This window comes from Falco rusticolus, chromosome 1, assembly GCF_015220075.1.
Source record: "Falco rusticolus isolate bFalRus1 chromosome 1, bFalRus1.pri, whole genome shotgun sequence".
Classification (NCBI taxonomy): Eukaryota; Metazoa; Chordata; class Aves; order Falconiformes; family Falconidae; genus Falco; species Falco rusticolus.
In genome coordinates, this window is record NC_051187.1 from 108,519,815 (window position 1) to 108,540,585 (window position 20,771).

General features: G+C 41.2%; 1 protein-coding gene across 1 annotated transcript in view; it reads left to right on the top strand.

Annotated features, from left to right (window-relative positions):
- Positions 1 to 299: 299 nt before the first annotated feature.
- PRKG2 (protein kinase cGMP-dependent 2) overlaps positions 300 to 20,771 on the top strand; it is a 33,293-nt gene continuing 12,821 nt past the window's right edge. The window contains exons 1-8 of the mRNA XM_037395063.1: positions 300 to 401; positions 3,465 to 3,989; positions 12,022 to 12,188; positions 13,913 to 14,026; positions 16,817 to 16,922; positions 18,073 to 18,136; positions 19,481 to 19,558; positions 20,596 to 20,690. Coding sequence (XP_037250960.1) covers positions 3,478 to 3,989; positions 12,022 to 12,188; positions 13,913 to 14,026; positions 16,817 to 16,922; positions 18,073 to 18,136; positions 19,481 to 19,558; positions 20,596 to 20,690 — 1,136 coding nt within the window. The 5' untranslated portion in view covers positions 300 to 401; positions 3,465 to 3,477. The remainder of the gene's footprint in view (positions 402 to 3,464; positions 3,990 to 12,021; positions 12,189 to 13,912; positions 14,027 to 16,816; positions 16,923 to 18,072; positions 18,137 to 19,480; positions 19,559 to 20,595; positions 20,691 to 20,771) is intronic.

Genomic DNA, 20,771 nt, shown 5'->3' on the forward strand with positions numbered 1-20,771 from the left:
CCGCCGGGGCCACTTCAAAGGGCAGGGGAGAGCAAGCTCGCTGTCAGCTGGGCCCCGCAGTCACCTCCGTGGGAAGCAGAACGGGCTGAGGAGCTCGCCTCGTCCCTGGCCGCCTGGGACGGGGTATCCGCCTCCCTGCCGAGCCCGACCCCGCACCGGCGGCTCCGCGCACGCAGCCAGCCGCTGCCTCTCCCCAGGCGGAGCGCAGCCCGGCGCCCCCGCAGCCCCGCACCGCCGAGGGAGGGGACGGGCGGGCACTGCCGCCCCCGCCCCCGCCGCACCTCCCGGCCGCCCGCGGCGGGCAGCGGCGTTGGCGCCCGCCCCGGCTCCGCAGCGAGCGCGGGAGCGTCAGCCCGCCCGGCCCGGCTCGGCTCGGGGCCCCGGCCCAGCCCGGCGCGCAGGTGAGGGCGGCCCCGGGGCCGCCACCGCGGAGAAGGCACCGGCGGGTGCGGGCGGGGACTTGGGGAGGCCGGGACCGCGCCGCAGCGGGCGGGGAGCCGGGGGGCGGCCGCGGCCTCCCCGGGGTGGCGCCGGGCTCCAGCGGGGCGCGGCGGCGGTGCTGGCCCGGCGGTACCGGCACCCCGCCGCCCCGGGGGGCTCCCGGTGTCCGGGCGGCGCTCGGCGGCTGGTGCTGGACCCCGGCGGGAGGGCGGGGGCATCCTCTTCGTCTGCGGTGGGGCTTGGGGCTACCCGGCTGCTGGCCTCGCTCTGCCTCTGGCAGACCCCTCGAAGGAGCGTGTGCGGTGCCCGGTAGCAAACACAGAGCATGCTCTGGTTTTGCCTTTTCTCATTACTTATGGCTAAGGATTGGTCAGACCCTGGGGGCATAAGGTTTTAAGTTTTCTGTTGGAATTAACTACTGTAATGCTAGAGTACCTGTCAGTCTTAATCCTTGATTCCTGCTGTATGCTTGGCCATGAGTTTCCTATGTTAGGAGCCAACGAAGGGCACCGTGTGGAAATAGGGATCTGTCAGATCTGACTGCTGGTTCCATTGTATGTTGACGATTAATTGCACATATACAATGGGAAGACAGAAGTTCCTAATGTTTTCTCTCCAGTGCAGTTGCTATATTATGAACTTTGATCATCATCTCTTTATGCAGTAAACCTGTTTCTGGAAGCCATCTAAATAGTAGGGTTTTCAGTGCCCTGGGGCACAGAAATTTGTTTACATTCTCCTGTGCCATACAAATTTATTTCTGACATACTACCCTGTTAGTTATCAAGCTGAAGCGCCAGCTGTCAAAGTGTATCCAGGAAATGGGAGCAAAAGAAAAATATGCAAAGTCACAATAAGCAAAAGAAAGGGAAGAAAGGAAAACTAGATTTGCAGTGTGAGCTACCTTGTCAAGTATTTCAATTCCAACCCACTGAAGGCTGCAAACCAGAACCAAATTGTGCATCTGTTAAAACTATGGTTATACTAGCTAGTAATAGCAAATTGCTGAAGCTTCCCAATTTATTTCTTGTTGCCTGATCAGTGTACCTTGTCAGGGGCACATTCTTATCTGGGTCCAATAAAATGGTAAAAGAGATTCACTTAAGCCACATCACTTGGGGTTCAACCTGAAAAAGTTGGACTTCATTTATGAGGCAGACTCACAGCTACTTTGTAGCCTACTGTTGGCACTAGCAGCATGATTGCCTAGTTAGTGCAACAGAACTTTTATAAAAATTATTAAAATAGCTTTTTGATGAGGCAAAAATCAGAGTGCAAGGAAACAATTTGCTGTTCTAAGGCAGGTATTTCCTGTGCTGTGGTCTTTTGCAACAGCAAGATGCAGTTGAACGGAGTTCATCAAGAGCCTGAGCAGGGGTTTTGGGAAAAGCTCGATGGGACAGTACAGCTCATTCCTCCTCTCCTGGTGGAGCTCTCCTTAGGCTTGAATAAACCAAACTGTAACCTGGCACTGTTGTGGCCCACTGATGGGATTTATAGGCAGGCATTACTCCCCAAGACTAATTCTGGAGTTAGTGATTGTTGAACACTAGACTCCCAAAAGCAATGCATGAGTATTTCCCTCCTCAGCTTATGCAGTTAATACAGCCTGACCTAAGCAGCACATACTTCCTTGCTCATCTTGAAATTATACAATAAAATTTACCAAAGATAGTGTCCAGGGAAGGAGGTAGGGTCACTGCAAATCTGCTGAAGGCTGCTAATTGCAGCAAGTGCTTGAAGCATAGGTATTCTGACAGAAGTTGAAACTTTTTTTTTCTGGTCACGTTTCACGAGTAGACCATGGAAGGGGGGAGTTTCCTGTGAAAGGTAATTGTTCCTTGACAGCAGTAGCTGCTGTTAATGCTAACAAATGTGAGCCAGTTTGAAATGATTAAGAGAGCTACAGGAACAGTGCCAACTGCCTGTTCTTGGTAGGAGTAAATTAGGTCTAACTTTGTGCTGCCCTGAATTTGTCATCAGCAAAAAGACAGCAAGATTGGTCAAACTTGCTGGAGTGATGTCTGTATAAGGAAGGACTGAATAAGCTAGGACCTGTCATTCTGGGAAAGAATTCAGGCATACGTTCAGGTACAGAGGTAGGACAGAAACTTACAAAATACTATGGAAAAGGTTAATAGAGGTAAGTCTTTGTGAAACTACTTTTCCTGACTTTGATATCCCTGGTTGTACTTGAAGAAACAAATAAAAGGAGGTAGTTCTTCATGCAAGAAGCAGACCTGTGCAACTCTTGCTAGGGTCCTGCCAGGGTCTGCAGATAGGAAGGTTACAGGGGTTAAGTAGGGAAATGGGACAAGTACTAGGGTTAGAGATCCCTTGAGGATTAAATGAAGTATATCAGGCTCAGGAAATCTGAAATGTCAGTCAAGCAGCCTGTATGCTCATCCTGTTGATACCCTTTCCCGGGCATCTGCTTATGGCCATGGCCGGAGATAGTCTACAAGCTAGCCAGACTCCTGTTCTGATCAGTATGACTGTCCTTTTATGGTCATAACCCTTAAAGTCATTTAAAAAAAAATATTATTAACACATATGCTTGACAATCACATATCCTTTATGCCAGGCATATATGCGCCCACCCCACTGGCCAAATCAGTTTGTGTGCTCAATAATTATTCTTCACTGGGGAAGTGACCCAAACTTTTTTTTCTTCTAAAAGTTCTCTTGCTTCAGTAGTAAAGCGTAAGCTTGTCTTCTGTCTGCTGTTTGTTTGTCTTCATAAGGCTGATAGGAGCTTACACATCTCTTCAACTCACAAAAAAGAACTGGTTGCCATCAAGTCTTTTGCTTTGTTTCCACCAGCCTACCTACATCTTCTCATTGCCTTTTACTCCTCTGACTTTCAGTACTGGAAAGGATGAAAACAATCAACTGTGTTTACTATAGTTGTCTATCTCAAAGTCAGCTGCCAGTTAAATACTAAATTCATTAATTTGCATTCAGGTTTTTTTTTCTTCTTGTTGGGGAATGAAATAAAACCACAAATTTATTTTCTCACCTAGGTTTCTGGACAAAATGGGGAATGGATCAGTGAAACCCAAGCGTTTGAGGCGGACAGATAGACATGTAGCAAACCTCTCTATTGGCTGTGCTGGCAACAATAAGTTTTTGAAGGACCCAGGTCTAGGCATCAATGTGATCAGTGGGCAGGCTGATGTTCTTTACAGCAGGGTGCTTGAACTGGAAAAGGAGCTGAAGAGAAAAGATCAAGAGTTGCAAGAGCGTCAAAGTCATGTTGCTGAGCTTCAGGAGCACTTGGCTATGCAGACTAAGGTGATAGCAGAACTCACCAAGGAACTTCAGAGCAAGTGTATACAGTTGAACAAGCTGCAGGATGTTGTTAGCACTCAAGGAGAGCACTCTCTTCAGCCTTCTCCATTTAAAGTGGCTTCAAGGATTCAAGCCTCTGCTGATAGGAGGAGAGGAGCCAAGGAAGGTGTATCTGCAGAGCCGACAACACAGCTATATGATTTGAACAGGCAAGCTACGTTTTCGTTTGAAAAAGCAAGAGTCCGAAAGGATTCCAGGTGAGCTCATTTCAGGGGGGTTATATGCTTGTGTTACAGGGTCCACTTTTATCACACTGATACCCTCTCCTTGTGATAAATCAAGATTCAAGTATTCATCTTTTTTAAACAGACTTTGTCACTGTGTGTGTTAGATGCTGGTTGAGTTTGTGTGTAACTTTAACCAAGAATCATCTGTGTCCCGCAGACTTGAAGATGGAGAGCGGTGGGTAGCCTCTGCATTTTAGTTGAGGAAATTAGTTAGTCTCTTTGGGATTTATCTTTACTGCCAGCTAAGCAGGACGTAAGCCTCTTCTCAGGTCTAGGTTTGACTAGTGCTTGCAGCTTAAGCTATACTCTGGAGCACTGATGAACAGAAGGCTGGATGCCTTCACGTGGGTTTGGATTCTTATTCTGATAGCATGGATGGCTTGGGAAGGAGCAGGTGGCTCCAACTTAGCTCTCCCAAATGCAGCATGGACACCAACTGTGAGTGTATACAAAGTTTTTCAGCCCAGTTTCGACTCAGTCTGGTGCAAAATATGAGGAAATGTTTTGTATGGTACAATTATTCTCTTAGCAGCTTCCTTCTGCCCTCCAGCTTCTGATGGTCATGGTGTAGGAACCTAATTTTACTTGTTCCTCTTTGAATCCAATTATACTTCTGGCCTCTACAAGAGCCAAAAATACCCATGGTCGCAGCTGACCTTGTGGACAGGGGTATGAGACTGGTATCCTTAAACATACCTTAGACCCTCTGTTGCCTTGCAGTGTAGACATAACCTGAGTATTTGTTTTAACACGGTGGTAGCCAGAATCTATCTGCACTTCAACCAGCAGCTTCAGTGTCTTAGACTTGTGAGGAGGTTTATTATTCTGTTAAGAATTAATGGCTCGTTTGAGGCTGTACTGTAGTAGACCTGAGAGCTGGCAGACTTGATTTCTCATCCGTCATGTCCAGCACTGCACATTAGAGGCTGTCTTGTGAACTAGAAAGGCTGCCTGAGTCACCATAAGGAGCTGAAAACTTTGTCTAGCAGTGTTTTCCCAGAGTAAGGGAACTGTATTTTTTATCACAAGTACCTGAGCAGTTTAAATAATTCTTTGGTTTAGAAGTGTTCTGTTGTAATTACCTGTCTTCTTGGCATGATCCTTGTGCTGCAGTCCACCAGATTGTTTTTCTGGAGTGCTTTCAGAGGCAGAATTGTAACAGCATTGAGGAGTGAACCAAAGGGAAGAGCCAGTTGATTAGCCAAGTGCAGCACAGACTTTGCCTTTCAGAAGAAAAACACATATTGTAGCTTAAATAATCTGAATGTAATGCTGATCATGTGATAGAAGCAGACCTAGAAATTTTCCTTCTTGATTCAGTGGCTCGGCACTTCTAAAAACATTTCCTTTTTTGTTGTATGCCGTCTCTATTTTCTTGTCTTTCTAAAAGATTTAGTGTAACATAACAGGGTAAAGGAGCAGTTCTCTTCCTCTCCCCTCCTTTCATCTCTTATAGTCTGGTTCAGAGATGGTCATCGTTACTGCTAGGGCTCCCATAGATTTATAACAACTTAGAACACACCATTCCTAAATTTATTCTGATGCATACTCCTCTGGAAACAACTGACCGCTTAAGCATGCACTGCATTGGCAGTAAGAGCACACCATTCCTCCCTTCTCCCCGTTCCAGCTTTTCTGTGATTCTGCTTTGCTTTCTTCTTTTTAGTACTTGCACACTCTTGAATTTTCATTTAAATTCTTGTCTTCCACGATGGTCATTAAACTTGGATTTGTCTGCTAATTATTGTCCTTAAAGTAAGTAATTTGAGAGTGAAGTGGAACTCCTTATTTGTTTGATTATCTAGCACTAGGAAGTGTACAAACCTGGCCAGAGCAATTAGAATTAGAGAGTTGCCATGTGTTCTATACAAAAAAAGGAGTTGCTTCTCAAGCTTCAGTGTGGAACTAAGTAAAAACATTTTGGACATACAACCAAATCTTCAACTTTTAATACTAAAATATTAATTTAACATAAATATGTGACTTGTAACTGACTAAAGAACTCATGTCAGCATCTTTCATGGGAGTCAGGATTATGACTGAATAAAAACATACCTTGCAGCAGCCCTGCAGGAAAGGACTTGGGAATACTGGTGGATGCTAAATTCAACATGAGGCATTAGAAAAAGTAATTTCTAGGGTATCTTAAGTATTCAGTAGATCATTCCAGACATTACAAATATATTTTCTTGGACTGTTAAACTTCAACTTCATATTTTACCTAGTGTTTTTAAACTTCATTTTCTGCAAGTGACCATTTTCTAGCTTTAGCTCTTGGTGAGAAATGAAGTGGTAATCTTTCTGTGTTTTACATATAGGTCCAAGTGTGGTCCAGTAGTCAGGAAGACGATTAAATAGTGAAATATGGTCTTGTGTTATTGGCGTTTCAGCAGGTGGGGGTTTTCTTGTTGTTGGGATTTTTTTTAGTGATGCTTTCTATTAATGTTCTTTTTGCCCTAAGTAGTTAGGTAAAAGACAGTTCAGACTAGTTTTGGGTTTATATACAGTTTAGACCATCTCCAGGAGTTCATGTCTTTGAAACCTTTGGCTGTGGTTCTGAAACAAATCTGCCTTATTGATGGGTACATGTCATCCGCTTTGCAGTGATCAAAGTGACTTTGTTCAAATATCTTAGGCTTTGAAAGACTAGACATCTTGGATTATGTACAGCAAGTATGGGTGATGAGTTAATACATATGCAAGACACTAATGAACCCTCAGTTCCTGTGATGTGATCAATTTTAAAAAAACTTGGAACTCATACCCAAATGTCATGGTTTAACCCCAACTGGCAACTAAGTACCACAGAGCCACTTGCTCACTTCCTCCTACAGTGGGATGGGGAGAGAATCAGAAGAGTAAAAGTGAGAAAACTTGTGGGTTGATATAAAGACAGTTTAGTAAGTAAAGCAAGACCCGTGCACGCAAGCAAAGCGAAACAAAGAATTCATTTAATACTTCCCATGGGCAGGCAGGTGTTCAGCCATCTCCAGGAAAGCTGGGCTCCATCCCACAGAACAGTTACTTGGGAAGACAAATACTATCGCTCCAAACATCGCCCCACTTTCCTCTTTCTTCCCCCAGCTTTATATACTGAGCCTGACATTCTGTGGCCTGGAATACCCCTTTGGCTAGTTCAGATCAGCTGTCCTGGCTGTGTCCCCTCCCAATTTCTTGTGCCCCTCCAGCCCTCTCACTGGCTGGACCTGAGAAACTGAAAAGCCCTTGACTTAGTATAAACATTACCCAGCAACAACTAAAAACATCAGTATGTTATCAACATTCTTCCTACACCAAATCCAAAACACAGCGCTGCACCAGATACTGAGAAGAAAATTAACTCTATCACAGTCAAAACCAGAATACCAAAGTATTTGTCATTTGCAAGTTAACATTTTTTTCCTGCCACAGCCAGCTTAATGTTAGCTTCTGCTCTGTGTCAACTCTTAGACCTGGACAGAATGCTTTTTTAAATTACCCTTATAGAAGATGTATTTCATAGACCAACATATATTGTAGTCACAGAGCGAAGAATTTATGCTTTCTCCAATAAATCAAGTAATAGTGAAAGGTCTTGCTCAGACTTCTGGGGTGGGGGCACATTATCTTTGGATGCAATAGTGGCCAAAGTATCGTTTGATTTTGAAACAGTTTGGAAGCAAACAGATGTGAAAAAAACCACCACAAAACTGTTTTAGACATAGCACTACTATGCCCCTCCGTTAGATAAGCCTATGATACACATACACTTGTTTAAGCCACCATCACCTTGCTGACGAGACAACCAAATGCTGGAAGGCGCACACACTGCGCTTCTTTACCTCGGCTGTAAATACTGTAGCAGGTCAAATTCAGACAGTTGGCATACATGTAAGGACAATGTCTCACCTTCACTGTCTACAGAATTCTGTCTACTGTAATTAAAAAATACCGATCCTTTAGCCTAACAGTGTCCATAGCAGTGCTCAGAGTTACTGGTATAGGTAGCTGCCTCCCCTTTACAGAGACAGGACTTAGTGCAGCCCCACTTCTGCATAAGGCAATTGCACAGTGTTGTTCTGCAGTTGTGAGAAGAGCTGTTTCAAAAGGAGGGGAAGCTCCATGCTACATTCTTAAATTTGCATTGAGTCCAGAGTGTTACTAGTTCCTTTTAGAAACATTTGTAAAACAAATGGCACAATTTTATGCTATGCATTTAGCAGAATTTTAAGTGCCATACTTTTGTTTGGAGTATCTCAGCATGAATAATTTTCATGAAAGTTTTAGAAGTTTTCAATCGTTCTTGATCTATCCCCTATGAGTGGATATTTTCTCATGTATATATGTCATCTCTTGAACTAGTTTGATAAATCCTCTCAATTTCCAAAAATAAGAGTTTTTCCTTAATGGAAGTTTGAGCATTGAACATTTAACTGAAGCCTAAAGATTTGAGCTTGAACACGGTATATGAAAGCAGATCTCTCGAACAAGTCTTTCAAATGGAAAAAATTTTAATCTCTTATCCTTTGCTGTGTTAAGTATCTGGGTGTCTCAGTATCCATAGGACTTGATTCTCCATTTTTCTGTGTCCTTCCAGAGCATGCTATCACCATCAGCAGCATTTAAGTTGTCTATATCAAGTCCCTTTTCATTATGGGCTCAGGATCATGACCCAGTTCTCTTATCAGCCGTTATTGTTTGGGGAGAAACTATTCTGACACTTGACATTGATATCTTTTACCAGTCAATGACAGCAGATAACCAAAAATCTCTTATTGTAGCAGATGGGTATATTAAGAGAAAGCAATGCTCTGCAAAGTATATCTTGTACCCTTGTACCTATGAGATGACATCTCTCTTATGATAGGAATAAATACCTAATCCTGTTCACAAAAAAGCCTTTCTTAAAGTGTCAAGTGCTATTTCATATGATTGACTGGGAATGCATTGAAAGAGGCAGGGGAAACATTTTCACAAGAGCTAAAAGCAGGGAGGGGAACAAAACCAGGAGGAGGGTGCTATGGCAGAGCTGGCCCTGGGCAGTGAAGGAAAGTCCTGCTAGTGGCAAGACCAAGAAATATCTCAACACCAGTACAGTTGTGTGGAGCTGTGCGCCCCCTTTTTAGCCATGCAGTAGTATTCATCAGGACAGTGACTGGCACCAATGCAGGATTAAACGTCTTCAGGACATCTGGTTATTTCCAGCAGCAGTTCTCAAAAGTGGGGCAGGTATAGGGGAAGCTGAGGAAAACAATGGAGAGAGAACTGTTAGATAGATACTGTGCTGCATGCACATGAAATGACTAAGCAGCTGATTCAGGAGCCTGAGCTATGGCTGTTGTACTCATGTGTCCTTCACTCTTTGGGCAGCAGCACTTTCTGAAAACAGCAAAGCCTCCTGTCCTGTATTAGTGCTCATTTTAAGTATGAGTTTATGAACCATTACTGTATTTTATTGTAGTATTGTATGCATGATGCAGTCCAGGGTGAATTAAATAAGCAAGGTTGGTTTTAGCAGAAAACAAAGTTAGAGATTATATTCTAAAAACCCTGTTGCTTTCAGCAGAAACAAAGTTATGATCTCTGTTTCTAAACACAATCCTTACCATAGCTACCTGATTTTATTTTTCTTGCCTCATCTCATCACCTTTACTTATTTTCATTCATTATGCAGCTAGTAACATTGTAAGTCTGCTTACTTGCTTTAACTAATTGTTTGTTCCTGGATTTTCTTCAGGAGATTTCCCCACATAATCTAGTTTTGATGATAACCTTGCATTGTTCTATGAATACAAGCAAGAGTGAGCCTTAAATGCCTCAGAAAGCTGTTAGGGTGTTTATTTTGTTGCATAGCTTCCTTACACAGACATATTAAGAACACAGGGACTTCAAGGCAGAATTTATCTTTCATTTCAGCAGTAAAGGAAAAGCACTCAGTAGGTCCATAAAAGCTCCATCAGTGCAGCAGTTGCTTAATTGCATTCATTTCTGGCATGGATTCAAGGCACTGCTTTATAGGAAGCCCTTGACCCAGAACATAGACAAGTCAATCAGAGCTCATAGATGGCCTGGTACAGATGTAAGCCAGCTTTCTCTCTGATAGTTAGTCATTATTAGTGGATTCATCCACTGTTGATTTTTCCACATCTTCTTAAAATCCAACCACTGGGCTCATCCACTGGTGGCTCAGATAGACTGTTCTTGCCTTTACAGCTCCCCCATTTATGTGTATTGCCTGCTGCAGGAAGTGGTGCAGAGGCTCTGTCTCGGGGAGCAGCGAGAACAGAGTTTCTCTGCAAGAGTGTGTGAATCAGCGGTGACTGCAGCACAGGCAAAGCCCTCACTAACCAAGGCACCATCCCACCAGGCGTGGACAGGACGGGCAGAGCAGGGTGGTGAGAACAGGGTCCACCAGGAGTCTGGCAGAAGAAGAGACCACTCAGATGTGAGCTGTAACCAAGAGACCAAAACAAAGTACTTAAAATAACTAGGCCAATACCCATCCAGAGGACAAAACCAAATCAATTATTTCTATAATATAGCTCAGGCAAGAAGTGAATGCCCAGACGTAAGCTTAGGTTATAAAGACAGATGGGCAGAGGGTGCATGGGTGGTGGTCCCACGTGAGGCTGGTCAGGGTAATTAAGGCCTTTTACTGCCCTCAGGGCCCTGACAGGCTAGTCCTTGGTCACTGATTTACCTGCCTTTTGTCTGACTTTTATGGGTGCCCTGAACCATTTCCAAAGACTTTTTAACAAAACAGCTTGGGATGGGTGTAGTTTGTTATAGTATCACAAAGTGCGTATCGTGTAACTTTATTGCCTTGAATGCTGAATTTTAGAAAGCAAAGAGGTCCAGCATTAATGGCTGCATACCTATATCCACAAGCCTTTGTGTTATATTTTTACTTCTGATTATGCCCTAAAAACTCCTAAAAGCAGTAAAGGGCCTGCTTTGGGAAGGTTCCCTTATGTTTAGTCATCCTTCAGGAGACAGTATATTTGGCATCCCACATGAGCAGACTACTACAGGATTTTTACTCAGGTAGGACCATTTATGCTGTTTGTTGTCATCTGGGCAAAGGAAGCGGGCAAAGGAGAGGTGGAAAGAGTTCTACAGGGCAGTGGACGGAGGGCAAGAAGCAATATGGGAGGTATCAGCATGAACCCTCCACCTCCACACACACCTTTCCTGGATCCTGGACTTACTATGTGAGTTTTGGGACAACATTCAACAGGTACTTTGCAAGCTGACCTTGCGATCGTGTCCTGATCATAAATTGGCTTAGCAACTATGAACGGGGAATGCCACAGGATCAATGTTATTTTGCAGGTGGCAAGGGAAGTTTTCTGTAGTCATTTTCTTGATCACATTTGTTTACAACTTGCTTCATTTTTTCCACTACCAATGTCTTCTAACATTTTCCTAACAGCAGCACCTGTGAATCCTGTTTTTGCATACTTTTCTTTCCTTGCATCTTTCCTCACCACAAGGGAGAAACTCTTCATGAGGTCTTAGTACCATCAGTGTTGACTTTAACCTTGTTCTTATCATTGGTATTATGTTTTTGCTGGATATTATAAAAAATGTATTAGAATGTCGGAAAAGTGGACCTGATTTTGTAACGGGTTGCCTTTCCTGTACGGGCAGTGATATGTAAAGTCATACCTTTCATGTTTCTTACTTTCAGGTAAGCAAGGCTATATACCTTAGTTGTGCAATGGGGAAAGAATGTGGTGAGAAGCAGTGCAACACTTTCTGGGGAGCATGTCTTCTACTGGGGGCCTTTTTACATCTGACCTGATGCTTTCTGCAGGCAGGGTCACACAGGAAGAAAGAGGCCATAGCATGGCACAGCTAATGGGATGTGTATTAACTGCAAGAATTGTAACGTTTGTCAGTGGTACTGGTCACAAATGTGTTAGAATTGAGAGGGACCATCCTGAGAGGAATGAATACCTGGTGAATGATATACCCCAACCATGCCACATCTTTTAAACTTTGGTTTTTTATTTGAAACCAGTGAGAAGAAGCTTATCATGGATGCCCTGAATAAAAATCAGTTCTTGAAGAGACTGGACCCTCACCAGATCCGGGATATGGTGGAATGTATGTATGAAAGGACTTTCCAGCAAGGGAGCTATGTCATCAGACAGGGAGAGCCGGGCAATCACATTTTTGTGCTCAAAGGTGAATACTGCTTACTCATACAATGCACAAGCACAAGAAACAGGAAAGTAATTTAGAATTCTTTGCAGGAAACCACAATGATAATGTTTGTGCTCTTAAATCATTTATGCTGGCCCTGCTAGGGCAATGCACGTTTTACCTGTGACTTTTTGAAACAGTGAGAGCAACAAAAAGCACCTTAGAAACTTGAACCTTGATTTAATGCTATTTTGTGACCTCTTCCATTTCTGAAAACCTAGAGGCCAGCAAATCTTTTCTGTTGTAGGTATAGCCAACCCTTTCTTCTCTGAAGGAAGAGCAGGTATAATTTAAAGTACAGAAACCTGCTCAACAGTGCAGCCACTTCTGAAATAAAACTTACTTTTCAACATTCATGAGAGTTTATACCAGTTTTCTGTGTATGGGAAACTGAGAGATGAAGTCTGAGTTTACCATTCTCAAAGCTTAGATTTTTTTTTTTGTTAAAAAAACCAGCTGCTTATTTTTCCTGGAAAAAACTCACAATACAACAAAACAAAAAACAAGCTGTAGGATAAGAAGACTTCCCTAAAATAATAAAGACAGGTCTGAAGTAATCTCACTGCAGTCGTCCATTTATCTGCACTGATTGCTACTGTGCTTACACTCAAATCTCAGATCACCCATAGTGGAGCCCAAGTTTTAGGAACAACTGAAAGTTGCTCCTAGCAGCAATACTCTCTTTCATCATCTCACTATAAAAAAAAGAAAAAAAATTAGTATTTGTGATTAATTTGCATACTTCATCAGTTCTGGACAATTAGGAGGCCCAGAGGCTCATATAAATCAGAGTTCATGCTGTAAAGAGTATGTTCTGTTGAGGCAGGAATATTTAAGCCAGGAGCATGCTGGTATAGATTGGAAAGCACATCTTCTGATTTCTGGCTTCATATGGATGGGTTAGTTTGAAAAATTCATGGTAGCTGTGTTAGGTTAACAAAGATGGTGCAGGGAGAAAGAGGGAGTCAGATTTGCAGTGGGGTAGCTATATTCTTGCTAGGCAAAATGATAATATTTTGAAAAACAGATTAAATATGAGGAAGAAGTTGCGCACCTGGAAATTTTTCTGGCCCATTAGACCTTTTTTGAGGAGTCAGCGGGTGTCTTTGAGAGAAGAGGGACAAACTTTCTGAACATGTTTAGGGGAGGGCTCTTTGGGGCCATAACCCATGAAGAAATTCAGATTTGCTTTGACTTTTGCTAGGTTCATAGTAAGGCTCAAGGACAATTTCTTAAAGGAAGATTTAATGCGCTTTTCATTTGTCTGCCTTCTCCTTTGCATTCTGCACATAAATACATATACATGTATATGAACAGACAAACCTTATGAGTAATTTCTCCTGTGATCATTATTTTAAGACTTGCTTGTCTACATCACACCATCTGAACCAGTACTGACAGTTTGCTGTAGAAAAGATTTATCCCATCAGGATTTAGAACAGCACTTTTCTATGGCCTTTTTAGTGTTGATAAGTTTTTCTCAGCTTTCCTTCCCTTCCAGACCAGATTTGTAGATTAGCAAGACATTTGGGGAGAGGAAAAATAATAATCTCTACTGGTTTAACATGTGGTTCAAAGCACTGTTTGCATCGTTGCTCCCATTCCTGTGCTCCAGGGAGTGCAAAGCCAGAAATATATTGATGTGTTTTCCCCTCTGTGCTGTTGAGCTCAGTTTTAATACCTGTTATCATGACGATTTTTGACAGAGGGCAGTCTGGAAGTCTTTCAACAGAATAAACTACTCTCCTCAATACCTGCCTGGACAGCATTTGGTGAACTAGCCATTTTATACAACTGCACACGGACAGCCTCTGTGAAAGGTACCTAAGGTTTATTATAACAACATTACTCAAAATGAAAACTATATACTTTTGTGAGGTCCCTGTTATATCCAGATTTTCTTTGAAGTTTTCATTTAGTAGATGTATGCATGTCCTGATTATCTACAGTAAGCTCACATTTCATTCCTTGAATTCTTTCTGCTTGGGAACTCTAATAATGCTATGCCATGAATATAATTCCATCTGTAGCATGACCTTTGATAAAAAATTAGGCATCTCCAAAGTATGCTGGTTAGCCACACCTGGACTAAACTAACTGTGTAAGGAAGGATTGTGTTTTAATGTTGAACAATTTAGTAGCAGCAATCGTCCTTTGGCTCTTATGTTCTTGTCAAATGTAACCCTGAGGCTGAAATTACAGTGAGTTTGAAAAGATATTAAACCATGGCATTTTTAATCGAGCAGGTAAAGCTTAATTCAAGAGGAAATAAAATATGTAGAAATTAGTTACTTTTGTACTTCTTTTAGTTCTATGTCATTAAGCTACTGAGTCTTGCCAAGATCCATTTGCATTTGGCATTTGCGACTGGTATTCAGGAGAAGATTTGAGTTTGATCTCAAATGTGGGAGAGATGAAGCTTCTAGTTGAGACGTACTGCTTCTCTGAGGCAAATACTGGCTCTTGATTTATGTTTACCAGCTGACCAGGATAGAGTTTAGCGTTGCTCTGATACAAATATCCCTATTCCCACATAAGACTCAGAATTCATTTGTCAAATACCCCTTAATTCCTTTTTTAACCTGCCGTAATTATTCTGTGACAGACCAGTAAGTGACCAAATATGATTAAATTAACCATTTTTCCACTTTCCACCATTCTGTAAGTATTACTTATGTCTGCAGGCTAATTTCTGTTCCTGTCTAAATCTGCAGGAACTTTGAACCACTAGTAAGTACGAAGAGTTCATGAAAAAGGAGCAAATGCAATAAAATGAGTTGTTTGCTTCAAAAGCTTCTGGTCTTTCTTCCTGCACCCAGTTTAAGCACTTAATCATTGCTAGCTGTGCAGATGGAAGTTATTACATGTAATCTATTTTTGTTGCTGCTTGATAAACAGAACTGCATCAATAATGTGATTATTTTTTTCACTGGCACACTGTTCTACTTCCCTATTTTTCTTTTTTGCCTGGTGTATAGTATTAGTGTTATAGTATTTCTGCATAGTAGGATGTCATGCTGCTTTAGACCTTTGTTAACATTAATTGGTTTTGTGATAGGACAAGAATCGTCCGATTACGGACAAGAAAAGGTGTCTGAATGCTTAAAATCACTGCGGAAACCCTCCCCACTCCAACAGCTTTCTTGTGCTGCTGCTTGTAGAGGAAGAGCAGTACAATGCCATAACTGAGCATGACTAGTAAATACATATGTGAAAACCCCTTCTTGATGCTGGATCTAGTGATTTCCTTTACCTGCAGCCTTTGAAAACTGACAAGTGAAGGTCTTAAGCCAGACAGCATTTCAAAGGCTGCTGCTACCCAGCAGCATCTTTACATGCAGTAGCTGTATTTGAAACTGGGAACATGATTTACTCCTATGTTTCTGAATTTCTCTGTCTCATCTTTGAGATTACAAGCTTTTTTTTCTAGCTGTATAATTGCTTTATTTGGTTAAGGTGCAAGGTACAGGAAAAGCATCGTGATAGCTTGGATACTTGCCATATTTTCTTCATGCAAAGTAAACCAAAAGGTGTTATTTAGGAGAAAACAAAACCAAAGCAATACCTTTGTTCTCCCTTCCAGCATCCAAAAATATTTTTTGAGCTAATTTGATAAATGGCAGTTAAGAGCATATGTGTATATCAGGTTTAAGTACAAAGACCAATGACTGTGCATGATTCTAAACCTGGCAGGTTGTTTTCCTGCCAAACTGATTCTATGTTTATAATAAATCGAGGAAATCAATCGCTCTAATTTTTTCTGTAGCTTTCCTTTATCCCAGAGAAAACAGTTTTGTTCCTTCTTATGACAGAAGGAAAAATGCTGAATATAGTGTAGCATCTTTTAGAAGAAGAGATTAAATTAAATAGAATCACCTTATTTTGCTTAAAAAAATAAGAAGTGCAGTGTGTTCTGCTGTGTCATTGATTGCACACAGAGGCTGCTTAGTGGTTTGCACCTTTGATGGTGAATCTTATAAATACTAACTGTGCTAATATTTTGATTACCTTTTGAAAGATAATCATTAATGTTTTGATTACCCTTTATTCTCTTATAAAATGGCTACACTGGAGGAAAACTGTCTGAGGATCACAGGATTAAATGAAGTAAAATGTATTTATTGACCTCTGTTATTTCTCTCACAAACATTTGCATGTAATCTGAATTAGAGATGGATCCAAGCCATAGTATTCAGCATTTACCTCATAGATTTTGGAAAACTTCAGCCAAGTTTTTGTTTCTTTGAAATCAGCTCCTTTGCTGATTACATTGCAGCCTTTGAGTGCAATGACTGCTCACAATGAGGAGTAGATCTTCACGAGCGTTCAGCCCCGTTTGTGGCTAGGATTTCAAAGTTACTCAGCCTGCAGAGTTGCATGGAAAGCGTTCCGTCGAGGAACCATTTGGAAAGCTATGTCTTACTTTAGTGAGCGTTGTTTAAGTGGGAGCTGAATCCTTTTAAAAGTCTGACTGCAGAAAGTGCTGGATATTTTAAAGTCTGGCCTTGGGCACTTTGAAAGAGCTGGTCTGTCTTGTACCGTGACCTGATACTGTAATATCTTCCATCAAATCATACAGAAACATTGTTGATTTTGTTGTTTTCTTAAAGCGATCACCAATGTTAAAACATGGGCACTGGACAGAGAAGTGTTTCAAAATATCATGAGAGTGACCGCACAAACAAGACAAGAGCAATACAGAAACTTCCTTAGAAGGTAAAAATAATGCATTTCTAATACTGGTTTGGGCTGCTCCTAAGGTGCACAACAATACTGCACCTGTCTTAGAGAGAGGGAGAGGCACTCAATGCAAAGATCCTCAAAAGCCTGAATATTTACCTCTTGGGTTTTTTAGGATTCACAAAACTGTTTTTCCCATTTTGATTGTTTTTCTCCTGTATTACGTTAGGAAACAGTGATAGGTGCTTGAATGCTTTCAAGTAATGGAACAAATATATAGGAAGGATTACATGGCTAGATGTTAAAACAATATGTTAAATAAATCCTCCAACTAGAAGTTAATTTGCTGCTGGAGTAGATTAAGGAATATTCCTCATCCCTTGGAGACTTGAATATGAGAACTGCACATCTCGGTTTATGAACTAATTCCAACATAAATTACTAGGAAATCTGCAGAGTACAACAATGCTCTCTCCTGCAGGGAACACTGAGAGCTGTACAGTGCTTTTCCTTGGGAAGAAGGTCAAATTAGAGGTTTCAAACCATAGTTAGCTGATTTCCTATTTTCTGTCTTTAACAAAGAATGACCATTCTGTTACAGCTTCAAATTTAGATCTCAAGCCTGGCCATGCATAGAATGTCCTGTGTATTTTTGCATCCATCTCCATCTTTGATTCTATAAATACTTCTTTGCTGAGCCTGAGCAGCTAGAGACCTCTATGATTTCCTAACTTGTAGAAGTCCAAGTGCTCCGGATGGGAAGTTTTTTCATTCTTACCAGCAAGTTCACCAAGTCATCACTAGTTGGAGTCTCTTTTAATGGCTGTCCAAGTAATACTGAAGTCTCTGCAGTGCATTTGAAAATACATTATTGGACTACTGTAATGTCTTGGGTTTGCAGTTAATGGCTTCTATATGACTGAATTTTGAAATTAGGCCATGTACCTGCTAGAGTTTTTTTCCCTGCTGAAATACAAAGTTGATTTACAAACTGACCAACATTTCCCACATTTCTAAGCTGCAAGTTGTGCGAATTCAATTTATCTAAGGAACAAGGTGAGAATGTTTGAACCTTACAAAGTTTAGCTAGTTGTAAAATGTGGTTGTACAAATGTATGGATGAGAAGAGATCATGAAAAAAGTGTTAATGATAACTACTTCCCCCCCCCCCCCTCTTTTCTGGAAGTGTGTCCCTGCTCAAAAACTTACCTGAAGATAAATTAACCAAGATCATGGACTGCCTGGAGGTGGTAAGATACTGTTAAGTTTTTCTAAATAGTATTCAGTAAGCTTTCAAAATAATAAAGATGAATAAATAAGTACAAAACCAAAACAAAACCGAAAAAACAACTAAGCTTTTTTTTAACATGGCAGGTTTTTTGGAGTGGTCAGAGTGGAATTCCAGACTGGCAGCAAATAATAACATTTAGTGGCATAAGTTACACTTTTGGCATCAGAGTCAAGCAAGTAGGTCAAGCAAGTAGATAAGAGGATCTATAATCTAGCCTTTATTAAAGTAGATTAAGCACAAAGTTGCTGTCCAAGTCTCTGACTTTTTTTTTTTTTGGTAATCACGCTTTACCTGTTTGCAATGTGGATATGTAATACTTTCATATGCCTTGGACTACATAACACTGCAAAATATAAGGGAAAAAAGGCCTTAGGACTTCAACATACAAAACCATCAAAACATCTGTGTCTTAGGGCTCATCTGCCAGCAGCCTTTGGAGGTAAAGGCTTGGTATATAGTCATAGCTGTGACACTTTCCAAAAGCAGTGGTAACAATCCTTTTTGTATAGGGAAAGTCTGTAGGAATTCCAGTCTTGGAAGAGTTCTGCAGATGGAGAACAAATGTTCCTCAGGAAACAGCCTGGGTCCCAACAAGTTGGAAGAGGCAGGTAGAGTGATGCATGGCCATAGCACAAGGAGATGAGGAGACAGATCATGGTGCCAATTATGCAAAACAGCAAATGGCCTTAGCACACAGTATCCTAAGTAGCGAGTCTTTTTTTTGTGGGATTCCTGGCAATGGAGAACTTTTAGGAAATGCTTGGAGAAAGGAAGAAAAGATGGTTATTTATGAGGAACAGATCACAAAGCTGAAGGTTAACATGGAAAAAATGCTTGATTGAAAGTTGAACAATTAGGTAATAAAGGCAGGGTTCCTTAGCAGACACAGAGAACTTGGTGCTTTGGTGGCTTGCAATTGATGATTTGGGCATTCCCACTGAGGTGCCAAGCCCAAAATGACTTATGGAAATGGGATTTTGATTTAGAACTCTTTTAAGAGCTTTTGATTTTTTTTTCTACCTCATTTCTCCCTGCTTCATAGGGATGATACCAGTGTTAATATTTTTTTTTAACAAATAACGCATTGCTGCATTAAAATACATTACAGATTGGCCACCATGCCTTATATAGTAGAATGCTTGCATATTATTATGGAGTGCAACATATGCAGGAGATAGGAAGTTAAACATCAATTGAACACCCAGATGTGTTAAGAACTCTGCATAGTTATCAGAATTTTCAAAGAGGCTAATGATGTATTGGTCAATATTGTCTCTCTCCGTGGCCCCCTGCCCCCCAACAGGAGTACTATGACAAGGGAGATTATGTTATTCGGGAAGGAGAAGAGGGAAATACTTTCTTCATAATAGCAAAAGGAAAGGTAAGGTATAATAAATCTAACTTATAAAGTAACATATAAAAACACCTGTATTTCAAAAGCTACTTTGAGGGATGTGGTCTTCAGTAAAATCTGTGCAGAGAGTTTTTGAGGATGCTGTTAAGTTCACAGTACTGTGATAAAAGCCTGAAGCAGCATTCTGGAGACTTATGGAGCCTAATTTTCATTCACAATGAACCCATGTTATACTGTTCTCATTACAATGTAATTAAAGTATGTCCTGAAGTCTCTTGACACTGTAGTAGAGATATAAAGTCAATTTTTTTTGTAAATGAGGTTTGATCCTATGTCTTCTCCTGGATGTTTCAATATCTGATGGGCAAAACGTAGGCTTGTGAAATATCTAAGAAATAATGGAGTCCTAGGTTTAATGGAGAATGGCTTTCTTGGTGACTCAGGGTCTATTCCTTTCATTTGTTAGTCCCAGAGGAGTAAAGCAGCAGCTTTTACCATTCAGCTGTTACATTGGAGGCTGACACAGGACTCTAAAGAACCAAATCAGGAGAATTTTCTTCAATAAACTTCCCTAGGGGTTTCAAGTTTCCAAAATGTGTCTATGTCTGAAGATATTCTGGTTTGTTTTTTGCTAAAGGGTGTGGGCAGCAGCAGAATGTGTGCTACTGTGAAAGCGGTTTCATGAGGGGGGAGATGTTAATTAATGTTTCTGGAGGTTATCTGTTTAGCTGAGAAGACAGCTCATTTGATGCCTGCACACGAAGTATTTTTCAGTTTTTCATTAGAATGCCATTTATTTTGCTCTGTTTTAAAAGGTGTGAGGGGGGAAATCTTGGGGGGTGGGCATTAATGAGCATATTCATTTTTCCGTCTCGGCAAAAATCGGAGGTGTCAGGGAATGTCTAATGGTTTTGATCTTTCAGAGGAGGGAGTAAAATTACATGTATTTATAACTCTTTCTGCAGCATTATGAGTTTAAGACATTTATGAAATAGAAAAGAATGGGAAACCATGCAATACTTTGAAACTCTACCTTGCTAAATTTTGGTTCCTGTATTTTCCAGGTGATAGTTACCCAGAGTACTGCAGATCACTCACAGCCTCAGCTGATTAAAAATCTACAAAAAGGAGATTACTTTGGAGAAAAGGCTCTCATTAGGTTAGTCTGCATTGTCTTGATTCACAATGTATAGTATTTCAGTTGACCTATCACTATGTGTTGGATTATACAACTCATGGC